General features: G+C 35.0%; 2 protein-coding genes across 9 annotated transcripts; both read right to left on the bottom strand.

Annotated features, from left to right (window-relative positions):
- Window positions 1-1,080: 1,080 nt before the first annotated feature.
- LOC141678802 (uncharacterized) lies at window positions 1,081-10,146 on the bottom strand. 8 transcript variants are annotated; one of them, XM_074485201.1, is made up of 10 exons: window positions 9,658-10,146; window positions 9,367-9,383; window positions 9,092-9,255; window positions 8,433-8,619; window positions 7,324-7,475; window positions 5,919-6,066; window positions 4,998-5,136; window positions 2,275-4,710; window positions 1,860-2,179; window positions 1,081-1,783 (listed from the first exon to the last, which is right to left on the bottom strand). In XM_074485201.1, exons 8-10 carry the CDS (start codon window positions 2,404-2,406, stop codon window positions 1,081-1,083), a joined length of 1,155 nt encoding a protein of 384 aa, XP_074341302.1. In that variant the 5' UTR covers window positions 2,407-4,710; window positions 4,998-5,136; window positions 5,919-6,066; window positions 7,324-7,475; window positions 8,433-8,619; window positions 9,092-9,255; window positions 9,367-9,383; window positions 9,658-10,146. The 8 variants fall into 8 exon arrangements, with proteins under 8 accessions (XP_074341302.1, XP_074341304.1, XP_074341305.1 ...); XM_074485203.1 differs by lacking the exon at window positions 9,367-9,383 and having other exon boundaries at window positions 9,092-9,162; XM_074485204.1 differs by lacking the exon at window positions 9,367-9,383 and having other exon boundaries at window positions 8,433-8,594; window positions 9,092-9,162.
- A 104-nt stretch (window positions 10,147-10,250) lies between these two features.
- On the bottom strand, window positions 10,251-13,317 carry LOC141678803 (protein LIFEGUARD 2-like). Its single transcript, XM_074485205.1, has 4 exons — window positions 12,841-13,317; window positions 12,012-12,125; window positions 10,761-10,918; window positions 10,251-10,650 (listed from the first exon to the last, which is right to left on the bottom strand). Exons 1-4 carry the CDS (start codon window positions 13,091-13,093, stop codon window positions 10,444-10,446), a joined length of 732 nt encoding a protein of 243 aa, XP_074341306.1. The 5' UTR covers window positions 13,094-13,317; the 3' UTR covers window positions 10,251-10,443.
- Window positions 13,318-14,789: the final 1,472 nt, after the last annotated feature.

The following is a 14,789-nucleotide window of genomic DNA, read 5'->3' as shown; positions in this document are numbered from 1 at the left end:
AAGATGAAAAGATTTTACTCCTTGAAGAAAGAATTGCAATGCTAGAAGAGAAACTAGCAGCCAGTGATGAGAAGAAGAGAAGTTTGGAGAAAAACAATGCCAAGACTGTGAAGGTCTACTTGATTGTAATAGTAGTGTTAGTGGTTCTAGTGAAACTAATGTAAACTTGGTCATGTATGTTTCTACTGATGGATCTTGAAGAAATGTCATATTTCAGTGGATGAAAAACAATGTTATATTTATGCTGCAATAAAAAGAATTGAACTGATCCATACAATGATCATGAAATAGGTCATTCATTAAAACCATAATTAGGATCAGGTTCATTGGTTTACAGTTGAACATTATAACATTACATCCCAAAAAAGCAATCCCACATTGCTTAAGACCTAGTCGCAAAGTTCGCAAAACAACATTACATAGCACAAAATAGTGTTTAAACCATCCCAACTTATCAAGTTCAACTGGTAATGCAAAATTAAAATAGAAAAACTAGTCATCCCCTAGATCCCCTGGACTGTGCACTGTATTCTTGAAGTTGAATTTGGTTTTCATCCAAAGTTTATTGCTCCTCCTTACTTGTGGTTCTTCTTCAAAGTCATCTTCACTTTGCTCCTCTTCAGTCTCTTGTTCATCCTCTTGATCCTCTGCAACTTGCTCAACAACAGGGTCTTTTCCTTTAACAATGCTTGATTGTGTCTGAGGAAATGGTGGAGTATCCGCTGAGGGAGTTCCATTAGGAATATGACTGGCTTCACCCAAACCAGGATTTGGCATAAAGAGCTCCCTAAACCCCAAACCAATAAGCTTTTCCTTGAAGTTAGGAATTATTTCTACATCCATCCAATGTGGCCTGTATTCTGCCTCGTCTTCACTCTGACTTTCTTCAGTGACATTTTTCATTCGTTCTTTGGCTTTCTGCTTCCCTTTGATGTTGGAAACATAAGTGCCTTGAGCAACTGCAGAAATAGTTGATTGTGCTCTGTCTTGGGAAGATGGTTCTTTAATGACAATTTCAGGCATTGCCCTCCTCCTCACTGACAATTTCTTTGTCCTATTTCTCCTGGAAGAGATTTGGTCTTAAACTGGCTCTGCACTATTTTCATTTTCAGTAACATTTTCATTCTCTTTTGGTCCCTCCTTTGGCACTTGTAGATCTGGACATTTAGTTTTTTTGTGGCCAGCCTTCCTACAGTTACTGCAGTGCATCTTCTTACCAGATGTCATCTTTTGCAACCCAGAAGCAGTCACAGTCACTCCCTTACATCTACTGCCACTACCTCCCTCCCAGTCTTCCCTCCTTCTAAGCTTTTTTGGCCTCCCCCTTAGCTTTTTTGGCATGTCAGGTGGCAACATAAGTGCCTTACCAGTCATCTCCCAGAAGTCCTCACCCCTCAGTACAGGTAATGAAAATGTGTAGGCCTTCAGATACATTTCTCTTGTGTAGTAATGAGAAACATAAGCCAGTGGTTGGTGTCTTCTATCATATATTGCAGCAACAGCATGGGGACATGGGATGCCTGTTAGTTCCCATGCTCTGCAATCACAAGTCTTGACATCTAGGTTAACTGTGACAGACTTAGTACCATATCTCACCATGTATTTGCTCTCTCCATCCCATGTAGCTTGCCATTTTCTAGATAACTTAACTGCCGCATCAAGCTTAGCCTTAATCCTTGGACAAATTACTTGATCACTGGAGCACATTTGTTCCCTATTAACTCTGATCCTTCTCATGATCTTGAAATGGATATCTTGGATCATAGTGAGAAGTGGCATGAACCTAATTGCAAGCAATAATTATGGAAACAAATAAAACATTAATAATTACAAAAAATAAGTTGAGATTAGACAAGTACCTCTCATTAATAATCCAATTATTAAAACATTCAGACATGTTATTTTCAACATTGTCAGCAAATGAGTGTTTTTGGAAGAATGCCTTAGACCAACTATTGGGATCAAGATTGTCCAACTCCTCATGTGCCTTCTTAGAAATTCTGAGAAGCATCTCCATTGCCTTGTGAAATAATGCTGGATATGTTGCACATGCAGCAGTCCAGAAACAGTGTTTAACTGTGCCTTGAGGAAACCTCTTCCTGAAGTTGTTGTACAAGTGCCTTTTGCACAGTCTGTGTTCTGCCCTTGGTAGCAATTCTTTCATAGCATTAATTAAATCCTACAAATTAAGAAAAAGAAATGCATAAGGCACATACATATTATGGCAATCTTGGCAATAACTAATTAAGAAATTTATGTGGACATTCAGGTTACCTTCTGCTGATCACTGATAACTGTGAATGTTTGACCATTTCCAAGCTCGAGATCATCCCTCAACAAACCTAGAAACCACTTCCAACTCTCGGTATTTTCAGATTCTACTACAGCAAATGCCACTGGGTACATATTATTATTAGCATCCCTCCCCACAACACTTAATAACTGTCCACCACAGACATGTTTTAAAAAACATCCATCTAGACCTATGATCGGTCTACATCCCAACTTCCACCCTTGTTTCAAAGCATAGTAGCAAATATAAATTCTTTGGAACTTGCTAACATCATCATCAGTCACCCTGCTAACCCTGATATCTATAGTGTTTTTGGGATGATTTTTCAGTATCTCATACCCAAAATCCCATACCCTGGAGTAATGGTCTTTTAAAGTTTCAAAAATACCAGCTAGAGCAGCCTATCTAACCCTAGAGCATTTGATCCTTGGAACCTTGAAATGTCTCTTGCATTTCCTTTATCTTCCGCTGAGGATTTTTTCTTATTCTCTCTCCATAAGCTTCTGTTAAGTAAGCCACAGTCACTAGCCTATTATGATATGGCTTGGTGCAAAGATGATCATGTAAGCATGTCTTGATTTGGACGGTCTCTGAATCTGCTAGTCTGCTGCACCATAGATAAAAGGTACACCCTTTTTCACATCCAACCTGTGCCCTTCTCTGATCATTTGTTATGAAATGAACAGCTCTCCTTTCTTTGATACCATATTCTCTCACAGCCTTCCTAAAAGCATCCATAGATTGAAATTTCAGCCCAACTTCAAACTTCACACTGTCTTCCTTCTCCGGGTTACCTTTGCTTTCTTCTTCCTTTTGTTACTAGGGGGGATCCCAACATAACCCAATTTTATGTTTTCATCTTCACTTGATGAATCATCAGACCTTAACTCATCACTAGCATAATCATTCTCATCATACTCACTCTCATCACTATCAACTGCAATTTTTTTCTTTGTACTCTAGACGCAATTAGCTCTTCATCACTTTCCTCACTACCTACCTCATAATTAAGATCTTCACTGTCTCCACCACTTGACCATTCACCAATATCATCTTCCAACACATCATCTTCAACATTTTCCTTACCACTACCACCTGTTTCTACGTCATCCTTACCACTATCTGTTTCTACAACATCCTTACCACTACCACCTGTTTCTACAACATCCATACCAGCCAATTGCGCATTATTCCCAAAATGATCAACAAACACATTCATTTTCCTAAATGGCCTAGAAATCCTAATCAACTCCCTGATTGAATCATCATCATACAAGAATCTGATGCCATTTTTAAATGTGTGACCATCAGATTGAAAATAATACAAGTCATCCTTACTATAATTAAACTTCTCGGCATAATCTTCAAAATCAAGAATTGAAATACGATCAGTGTCAATATCAGTAATGATATCAACCTTTCCCCTAACATAATTAGCATTAGATTTGAAGGACCCAGGGGTAAATGAGCCATGATGGTGTAGATGAATTAAAACCCTAGAATTCATTCCTATTTAAAGACGAAACAAAGATTACTAAACAAAAAAGAACACAAACAAAACATAAACAACACGAATCGAAGAGGATTAAACAAATTTTTAAAAATTATGATCATGACACAAACCCCACTTTGCATGACACAAACCCCACTTTGCATGACACAAAAAACCCATTAAAATTAAAGCAAAACATATGAAATAGAAGTGTTAGATGTTTACCAGTTGTTGTATTGAGTGTACGATTGCAGAATCCTGTGAGAAATCACTATCTCCGATCAAATCGCAAGAGGGGTTTTCAGAAATTAGGGTTGTTGTCGCCTCTTCTCTTCCCGTTTTAGCAAATAAACATTCTAATTTTCATCTGATTTACTTTTTTCTATTAAGCCTGTGTATGCCTACATGGCATGTCTAATCAGCGCCAACTGGCTACATGTCAGCAAACTAACGGCTCTGTTTTGAATTGCCGTTAAATTTGTCTACTTACATCTTTGACTCTGACGGATTGATTAGTTTAACGTAATCAGTCACCACAACGAGTCCGTTTTGTACTCAGTCACCTACTTAAGTCAAATGGACGCAATGAGTCATCAGATTGATATTTAACCCCATAATAGTGGGAAGTTAAAATCGATATAAGGTTCAGATACTTAATAAAATTGCATTAGGATTCACACAGATAGGTAGTTCCCCAAGTTTGATTGAATTTCATTTTAAAAAAAAAACAAGAAGTGGGTTAGAGAAGTATGCTGATACCGTTTGTTTATCTGTCTATACCCACCATTGAAATTATTATCCAAGAGAAGCCTCACTGCCTATTTTTTTTATCGCAAACCTTGATGAGAATGAGAACACCACACTCTCCATTGTCCGCGCAAACTATGACATAAGCAAGTCGCTTTGATGCCTAAACCTCAGTAGCCTGTAAAACACCACCAATTGTGAATAATATCAGTTAATCTGTCATATCATTTTGGTTCAACATCTAATATTTCAAGTTATTTGAACTTGATGTGATTTAAACATAAAATGGTTGCAAAATAACGTACTATAATAGAAATAGTAGAACAGAGTACCTTAAAAATGACAAATTACTTCAGTTATATGACACTGGGTAATCTAAAAAAATTATAACTCTATCTCTCAATTATTGTAAGGAATATAACAAATTTATTTTGAGCGATAAAGGAAATGCTGAGAGATGTATACCAGGGGAATGTTGACAGAATCGGGAACCTGGATTCCAACTTTTTCATTTGTACATTCCATCTTTTCCGATGTATGGATATGCTGCCTCAGTTACAAGTTCACCATTTTATTTGATGTACTCAAAGGCTTAGGATGTCAGCTGGTCGTTGCATCCATTAATATCAAACTATTAGACACAGTCTACAAGCTGCCCGTCAAATAAAGAAATCCCTTTCCTAAATGGCTGCGTACGGGCTACCCAGTGCTTCAGTTGTCGAGCATAAAAGATGCAAATTTTTCTATGCTCAGGCAACATACCATCAAAAATTAATTTTGACAATGTTAACTTAAAACTACCTGAATGTCTAACAAGATACATACACCTTGATTTTTCATTGGGCTGACAATGTCTTCTTCCCTCTCTAATCTTTCTTAGTTTTATCATAAACATTAACATGAGGTAATTTGCTAAAATCTTCATAGTAAGTACAGATCACATTTCCAATTATTTTATGTTTCTAATTCCTAAACACTAAGCTGTTTGAGGAGTAAAAAAATTTACAAAAGTGTTTCATGTAATAAATTCAAAAATAAAATAAAATATACCAACATAAAACTAAACTAATGGTTGTTATCACTTATCACAAAACTGAAGTATAGTGAAATGATGCAACATTTTCTAGTTTCACAATTATCCCCCCTCAGTCCTCTAAAATGTTTGATTATATAGAGGATGCACGTTGTGTATGCCCTATAATGTTGCAGAGTACTTTTGAGCAGCTCCCAACTTCTTGTCAAAGACTATAAAGTCTTTACCAAGAATAGTCTTCGTATAATATTCATAAAATAGAATACTTCACATTTGTGATAGATTACGGATAAATTTTAAAATAAAATAATTAGAAAATTAAAACCTACAAAATGGAAGATCTGATTGGATACCTCAGGGGTACAAGGAAAAGCAAAACATCTTCTTCTGCTTTCTTCTTCTTTTTTCGTGTCGAAATTCAAGAATATCTCCTCATAATAGTTTCACTGGATTGTTGGAATCATGGGGCCATCTTCTTCTTATTTTCTTTCGCAACACCAACTGTTCCTCAAATCGACAAAAATAAATTTTAGATTACAGACAAATAATACACACTGCTGAGACTTTATACGTGTAATAATGTCCTCTCAAACTCAAAGTCATAATCCAAGCTTGTACCAAATGTTTTTATTTTGAAAACAAAGGTTCGAAAGGATGCTGACAACTACAACCAATTGGCACCTCTTAGTAAACCCTAAAGAATTTAATGCAAATAACAGGAAGTTTACTTGTTAGTGTGCTTGCGTATACTTTGTTCTGCAAAGTAGATATTTTATCATTATTAATAGGCTTAATGACCTTTTGAGCCTCAAGATTTGCACCAATATACCTATTTACCCCTGTGTTACAAAAGCGTTCATTTTTCCCCCTGAAGTACTGAGAAGTGAGAACGCATCTTTTAAACCTTGGACCTCCCGGTTTACACCGGGTTTTTCCCCGGTCCTTCGGTCTTTTCCCGGTCCATGGTTAAAAATGTACGTTTTCAGTAATTCGGGACAAAAAGGAACGCTTTTGTAACACATGGGCAGAGGAGTATATTGGTGCAAACCTTGAGGCTCAAAAGGTCATTAAGCCTTATTTATAAACTATGATGAATCATTTACATGCTAATTAAGATTAAAACTAAGGATTTCGTTTGTGGTAGAATATAACATATAGATTCAGTTGGGCATTACTCTAACACCTTAATGTTTCAAGTGAGCTGGTTACTCAACATAGCAGTTGGGCCTTCCTCTAAAATCTCAAGGTCTTCGAGGAAACCCAACTGGGTCTTTATATTATATTTTAACAGTTTGAGACATTTTATTCGGGACTGGATCCTTACATTATATTCTAACAATTTGAAACATTTTATTCGGGTTCAAAGTTGTTAGTGTTGATTCGAAGTCTGAATTCAACAATACATTATGAGAGTAAATACTACTCGACGATATGAGACTATTGAAGAACCTAGGGAATCACAACTGTACTAATACTTCATTATTATCACTAACACCTTAAACTCAAAACGAATATAATAAGGCCTATATTACATATAACTACCATTCTACAACTTAGTACAGTGGCGGAACAACAATTTATTGAGTTAATGGATTAAAACTATGTAAATATATCATCATCCAGGCCACTGTTATGTTAACATATCATCATAAAACATGTGCTCTTTATTGATTTAAAGACTGAAAGTTGTTATATAAGAAAAAATATCCACTAAAAAAGTTTGGTAATTTTCATTTTGAATGCTACCTGTGAAAGTACCTGCTGGTATAGCGGTAATGTAATCCAGAGAATACACACAGAACTGTGTAAGAATATCTAGTGTACGAACAATCACCATTTGCTCTTAGTCGATTACTTCTAGAAGCATCTTCAAAACCGAAACAAAAGTAAAGTATTGCTACGACTCTTCCCTGAAAATACAAATATTATATATGCATCTTGTTTAAAGCTTTTAAATTTTAATTTATTTGCCAACAGAAGATCGAGAAGAACAGTGCTACGTACATATCATACTTATTTCGCACTGCTTCTTGTCCAGAACCCCTATGGCCATGTTTATACATTGATAATATGTAGAGATTATAGTTTCTAGCAAGTGACATGAGTTTTGGTTGGATTGAAGCTCAGAAAGATTGGCATGTTTTTCGGCAATCAATTAGAGATTCATGGACAAGGTAGATCAAATTTTAATTAATTGTAATATTTTATGTTTTATTTTGATTTAATAGTTATGAGTACTACTTCGTATCCAGTATTTGATACAGTTGCACTTTTAGTGACTTATATGCGAAACAGGAGCTTGTTAATATGAAAAAAGTATGCAAGTGCATTGATTTTTGAAATGGAGCAGATCCCTTGTATTCAAAAAAAAAAAATTGTTGCACTCGTCGGTGCATAAATAACGTGAAAAGACATGTATGGATCCACAACCCATATGTCCATCTTTATAAATTGACATTATGTACAGAACATAGTTTCTAGCAAGTGACATCAGTTGTAATTGTTAGAATGCTGGTCCAGGTGCAATTTTTTAACCACATTTGAGCAGGGACACTTGTAACGTTTTATATATTTTGTTCATAACAGAGAAGCAGCTCGCTTTGATATTTTTAACTTAATCTAAGGCCTACCACATGTTGGCATCTAAGTGGTGAATTGTCACAAGAAGAGGTTTCAATTACAAATGAATAGCCTCAGACACTACAGATCATATATGGTTTTATTTTCCATTATTAACCAATACAATGGCATAAACATCTGAAAGTCTAATTTACCGAAAGCATGACCCAGACGCAGAGTCAAAATACAGATTTAAAGGAGCTACCCGGTAAGATTGAATAAACAGCAAAAAAAATTCATATGAATACCTCTGCCTTTGTAACTAACGTGCCTCTGTAACAACAAAGCAGGGACATCCTTGCTTCCTTGGAGATGCAGTAAAACTGTTTCCCCAAAAGCAGAGACAAACTGTTTGAGCGAATTTAGTACAGCAGGTGACAATTCCTCGCTTCCTTGGAAATAAAGTCAAACTGTTTCCCCAAAGGCACAGACAACCTGTTTGAGCAAATTTTGTACAGCAAGTGACAATGCATTGCACAGGCATATATAGAGGCCATAGTAGTAATTTAAGGAGGAATAAAATATTTTCCCAAAAGATGTTTAAGTCAGAAAAGACTACATTCAGGTAAGCTGAAAGTTTGTAGAAATTTCCAAATATACCAAGTAAATTGATCATTGCAAGTGCCTTAATGAAAGAAAATAAAGATAATTGTTCTACACACCGATCTCACTTTAAAATTAAGATATTCACCTAAATATTAATGCTATAATTAGTAAACAACAGATATATTAACACCTAAAAAGGACTACCTAATTTGTAAACAACAGGTACCGCGCTTTTAGTTCTTTTTTATCAAACTCTTTGAAACTGGACATGAAAATTGAGTTTGAAAGATCAGCCAAAGAGTTTAAGTTGGAAGTAAGAGCATAAGCCCCTAGCTACAGCACAGATAGCAAAAAAAGGTACCTGTGTTTTTCATACTGTAAGTGCAAACATTGCAAGGCTTGATTTCCTAGAATTAGTTTCCACCTGCATGACTGCATCAGCTCCATCAGCTTCTCGAACTAAGTCCTTGATTTCATATTTATCACTTTGTAATTCTGTTACTATGCATTATGTTTTCTTCTGGTCTGTTGAAACTGAGTGACACTGATCAGTCATTTTCAATTTTTTCATTCCTCAATCAACAACCAGAATAAGGGTAAAAAGAGAACCAAGATTAGAGTTTCCGGTCATTATACCTCACATCAAAATCCTTCTGCAGGTGCAATATAAGCCATAGAGTAATTACATAAAAATCTTGTAATAAGGTCAGGATTAAAGGTATATCAATAGTAAAAAAATGAATAAAGCAAAGGTATTTCATTGAAGCTATAAAATAAAAGGATTCTCATACGCACTTAGAAAAATCTTTAAACTCCATACAAATGATTGGACATTCTATCAAACAGCTAATAGACACTGCATCCTTGATATCTAACGTATCCATAAATATGTTAATATATTTTTTTTTATGTATTTTACAGGATTACCATTCACCACGGCATGAAAACACCTTCATCAGCATTGCAGCCACACACAATTTCGAAGAACACGAAGAGTTGAGAAGAAGTTCGATATGCCATGAACATAAGAGAAGGGGGCAGTTTCAAGGAGGGAGGAGAAAATATATCATCATCCAAGGATAAAATTGTCATTTCAATCCGAATAAAATTATTCCTCGAAAGTTGAACAGGTAATAGATAGAACTTGCATGAATAAATTAGATTTAAAACGTAGTTAAGTAGGTTCTTGTAAACTTATAGTAGTAGTTAAAGAACCACTTGAACTAAATGGAAAAAGTATGCAGAAAGCTGAAGGACCCTCCTTCCCAAAGGGTTTAAGCATCAGTGATCAACACAACAAACTTGCCTTACTAAAGTGCAAGTGTTCAGGTAATCAAATTACAAACACTTCCCAGGTAAAATTTTCATAGATATCAGTAAACGGAATGTACGCTCAGTGCTATAAATTGGTTCAGATATATGCAGACTGAATTTAGATGAGCTACGAACTGACAGATATGTTAAGAAAACCAGAATCTATGTTCACAACTACAAGCAAAATAGCAACACTTGGCAACATATTATCTCAACAAGTCTGCTTTTCATTAGGTAAATATTATATACCAAACAGTAAGCTGAACTCCATGTGACATCCAAGTATCAGTTACATATTCTGAAAACAATTGAAAAGCCCATAGTCTAATCAGAATGTACATAATCGTCATCTATTCTTATAAGCGTCAGGAGATGCCAGACCAGCAAACCATATTCAAGCTACTCATCCGCCCCTTGCAGAATGGAAAGTATAGTCAGGAAGAGGTTGATTATGTCCAAGTAAAGAGCTAATGCAGCTGCAACATATTCATCGTAATTATAGCGTTTGATCAGATTGTCAGTGTCATATATGAGGAATCCTGAAAATATGATAGCTCCAATGCAACCATAGATCATTTTCCCTGTTCCTCCCATAGGTACAAAGACCTGTTTTTGCAGACCAATTACAGTAATCAATATCTAGAGGCAAAATATTACAAGAAATGACAGGTGAAGTACCGTCTATAATTAATGGTGATAAAAGAAGTTCTAATAACCTGGATCAAGCCAAAAAGACAGAGCACCAACAGAGAAGTGAATAAGAATGGCCCGAGAAACTGGAAATCATGTCCTCTCTTGGCTGCCCAGAATGTGTAGAGAGTAAGGCTTATCACCACAGCACAAGTCAATATTCCAGCCTCCAGTACAACTTTCCCTGATAACATGAATCCATATTTACATGAGCATGTCTGTTTTACAGGAACTGCTTGTGAATTCTAGTCTTCAACCCCAATCCCCACATATTATTATGCATAAGTGAGATAATCAATCGAAGATTCCTTATACACATTACATTATAACATTCAACTATTGTGATGAAGACCAAACTAGCCTTGTAGATCCTCAATGAGAGTTTTAAACAACAAAGTGGGAAAAAAGAACAGAGAGGAGATAAATATAGTATGATTGCATATAAATACATGACCAGATGAAAAATAATGTGATATACTGTGGGAAACAAAAATGGTGCAAGACTAGTATAAGGTGAATCTGTACTCTTATTTAAAGGTTTCTGACGTTGTGTATTCAAAGTCTACAAAAAACATGAAGTAAGATGGTGGCTTGTTTTCATACTTTATCCTGTTGCGATCCAGAGTTGTGTAATGAAGGGTCATTTATTATAATATTTTATATACAGGTTTATAAATTGAGTGTGTGTGTGTTGTGAGCCCCAAACTTATGAACCGGGTTTGCATCTTCGTTGGTTACGATGTTCCCTGAATCTTCTATCATGTTGACATCCAGCTTTGGCATTTTGCTGACTCTGAAAGTGGTTCAGTAATTTTTTTTTTGTAAAATAACAATGGCTATGGATTGTGTTGCCTTCACAGCCTAACAAAGCTTAAGGAGAAGTAAAAATTTTAGTTTTTGTAATTATCTCTTGGCTTAAAACTAAGGGATACCCTCTCGTTGCCTTAATTCTTTAACTACCAAATATATCTTATCTAATCTTCTACAATTTCATTCCCTTCTTATTAAGTATCTCTTTATTCACCTTAATAAAACATGTAAAATTTCTTCAACATTGTAAATCTATTAGAACAGAACAAAATATTGTTTACAGTGAAAATATGTTTTGTCCTCTAAAGACTATATACGTAAGTTTACAAAACAAATGTCTTCTACTACATATCACCTATTGCAAATTGTACTTTATCAATTAAAACACTACGTTTATGTATAGCATAAGCATGCATAAACAAACACATATATATAAAATAAAACAGAAAATCGGGAAGAAAACATACCAGAATTTATAGAGCAAGTCAATCCGACAGCAAAGGAAATCAGCAAGGTGAACACCATAAGCAGAATTATATTCACAGGATGACGTTTCTGATAGATATGCAACGGGCACAGAACTGCACAAATTACAAATTACAAAATAATACATAAAACGACAAACATGAAACTGTGAATACATATATGAATAACTTCAATCCAATCGACAAATCAAAATAATCAACCTATAAATATAATCAACTAATATATGCAACTGATACAGAGATTCACAATTCCAAAATACACATATACACCTAATCTAATTAGGCCGCGCAAATTGAAAATTTTATAAGTATCAATCAAGTCAAGTTATCAATAAATCTCTATAAAACCTAGAAAAATCGAGAACATCAATACGAACATCTGTCATATGCAGTCCACACTTAACTGCACAATTCCAAAAGAAATATAAACACATAAAACAATCAACACATAAACTAAGCCATTAAATCTCAACTGCACAATTCCAAAAGAAATATATATACACTAAACGATCAATTCATAACCTAAGCCATTGAATCTCAAGAAAATCACAATCATGTAATATATGATCAATTCCAAAATATACATATGCATACGATTGATATCATCAACTGATTGATAAATCTCAACAAATCGCAATCATCAACATCTGAAATACGATCAATTCTGAGATGCACACACATACGATCAATAATTTCAACTAAATCAATAAATCTCAACAAATCACAAGCATCAACATCCAAAACATACAACATACATTTACGATTAATCGCGAGGATTTAATAAAAAAGGCGCAAAAGGTTAGGAACATACTAATGAAGGTGAGAACGACACTAAGGATATAAAGCGCGAAACCAGCAGGCGTATGAAGAACAAAATGAGAGACAGGTTCAACGAAAACAACGACAGAAGCAACAGCAACGGTGAGAAGCAACTGAATACAAAGAATTACGTAAACTTTACGAATAAATCCCCAACGGAGCTCAGGATTCTCCATCATCCCGGGGTACAAGTGACCTGTCTGCGCCTCGATATCGAATCCCCCGCCTTTGCTTGCAAATGCCATTGATTATTATTCTTCACAATCAAAAATCAATTACGTATGTATGTATGTTTAATCAATGGCGGTCAGGGTTTAGGAAGGCGAATGTGATTGATATGAGGGAGAGGATCATTCAGATACTTTTAATTTGCTATTTATATTGTGTTGCGATTCATGAAATCACGCCGAGAGAGAGAGAGATTATTAATGGATGTGGAGAAATTGTATGTATATGGATTTGGATTGGATGGTGTTTATTTTGGGATGGAGTTTGGGCATAACGGGGCGGGAAAATTTGTTTTAAATGGAAAATTAACTGTGACAGTGAATATTTCTCACGTGTATAGGCACGGTTTAAGTAATTTTTTCTAGTTTTGGGTTGAAATAATTGTGCACTAAATAAAGTATCAAAACAAAAGAAAACTCTTCTCGAAAGCTAAAAAATTATTTAGTTGAGCATACAGTCAAGAGCATGTTCCAAATTTTATATAAAAATGTTATCGGAACAAGTTTACTTAAAATTATTACGCTTAAACAAATTTCCTCAAAATAATTAAACTTTGTTTTCTTTTATTTCTGGGAACACAACGTTAAGGAAAGATTGTTTGGTCAACATGTTAATATCGTGAAAGTTGGAATATCTAATAAAATGATCCAAAAAATGGCTGTTAATAGGTAAGTGAAATTTGTGGGAAGCCCACAAATACATGAGAAGTTACCTATCCATCTCTCTGCTGTGTTCTTGTGAAAAGTTACACAATTTGGTACTTCCTGGAAATTTCAGAGTGAATTCAACTGTCGCAGTAAAACTAAATAACCACTTTGGTATTTAACCACTTGGGCGGGTCTTATCAAAATTGTTTCGCTTCAGCCCAACTATTTGCAATCGGTCACTCTACAAAATGATGAGTATTGTTTCACACGGCCTTCGTAAACTATCTACTATGATGGGCTTTCTGTTACAAGTGGTTTGCGATATAGGCCACTACGCCCACATCAGTGAGTACAGGACTTTATTGATCAGATACTAACATTTTATCAACCATCAGATAGAAACAAATTAAACAATAGTGAGAGTGGGACCCTAGCATTTTTGTACGTCATTTTATAGCTTACCTTCCGATTCTTGAAATCTCATCATATTCGATTCCTAAAATTCCCAACTTTAAATTACTTCTACAACCAACCAAATTCAAAATTCTTTAGGGTTTTATCTGGATGGAACAAAATGAAATTTATACTTGAGAGAATTAGAGAGTTAAAGAGGAAATATTTCGGCTTTATCGAGTATTAAAAAAACAAGGATATAAAGCCGCGTTATGCGCGACACATAATCTTTTCAAAAATTGTGCATTTGTTATCATTGTGTATCGGAATTAATTATATGATACTCCCTCCGTCTACCGGGATATTTACGTTATTATTCGGCAAGTATTTCGAGTCTTCTATAAAGTATATTTTCGTAATGTTTTTTCAAATTTTTGTTTGAATAAAATATTAAACATAAAATTTTTATTCAAAAAAAAATTATGAAACTATACTTTAAACGAGCATTGAAAAGCGTGTCAAAAAGTAACGTAAACAATCCAGTGGGACGGAGGGAGTAGTTGATACAGTAAATTGAAAATTGTGCCTTATATATTACAAACATTATATTTTTTTTAATTGTAGGTAACCCGCAACCACTACCCTACGGATGCTCGTAAGATAAACCGCATTT

The sequence above is a fragment of the Apium graveolens genome, chromosome 8 (genome assembly GCF_009905375.1).
Source record: "Apium graveolens cultivar Ventura chromosome 8, ASM990537v1, whole genome shotgun sequence".
In the NCBI taxonomy this organism is placed as follows: Eukaryota; Viridiplantae; Streptophyta; class Magnoliopsida; order Apiales; family Apiaceae; genus Apium; species Apium graveolens.
Note: the sequence above shows the minus strand (reverse complement) of the source record. Positions and strands in the feature narration are given on the sequence as shown.

Coding starts and splice junctions, on each gene's coding strand:
- LOC141678803 (XM_074485205.1), bottom strand. CDS start 13,093: ATGGCATTTGCAAGCAAAGGCGGGGGATTCGATATCGAGGCGCAGACA. Junction 10,919..12,011: donor GACTTGCTCTATAAATTCTG/GTATGTTTTCTT, acceptor TCATGTTATCAG/GGAAAGTTGTACTGGAGGCT. Junction 10,651..10,760: donor GTCTTTTTGGCTTGATCCAG/GTTATTAGAACT, acceptor CTGCAAAAACAG/GTCTTTGTACCTATGGGAGG.
- LOC141678802 (XM_074485197.1), bottom strand. CDS start 2,406: ATGTACCCAGTGGCATTTGCTGTAGTAGAATCTGAAAATACCGAGAGT. Junction 2,180..2,274: donor TTATCAGTGATCAGCAGAAG/GTAACCTGAATG, acceptor CTTAATTTGTAG/GATTTAATTAATGCTATGAA. Junction 1,784..1,859: donor AATTGGATTATTAATGAGAG/GTACTTGTCTAA, acceptor GCTTGCAATTAG/GTTCATGCCACTTCTCACTA.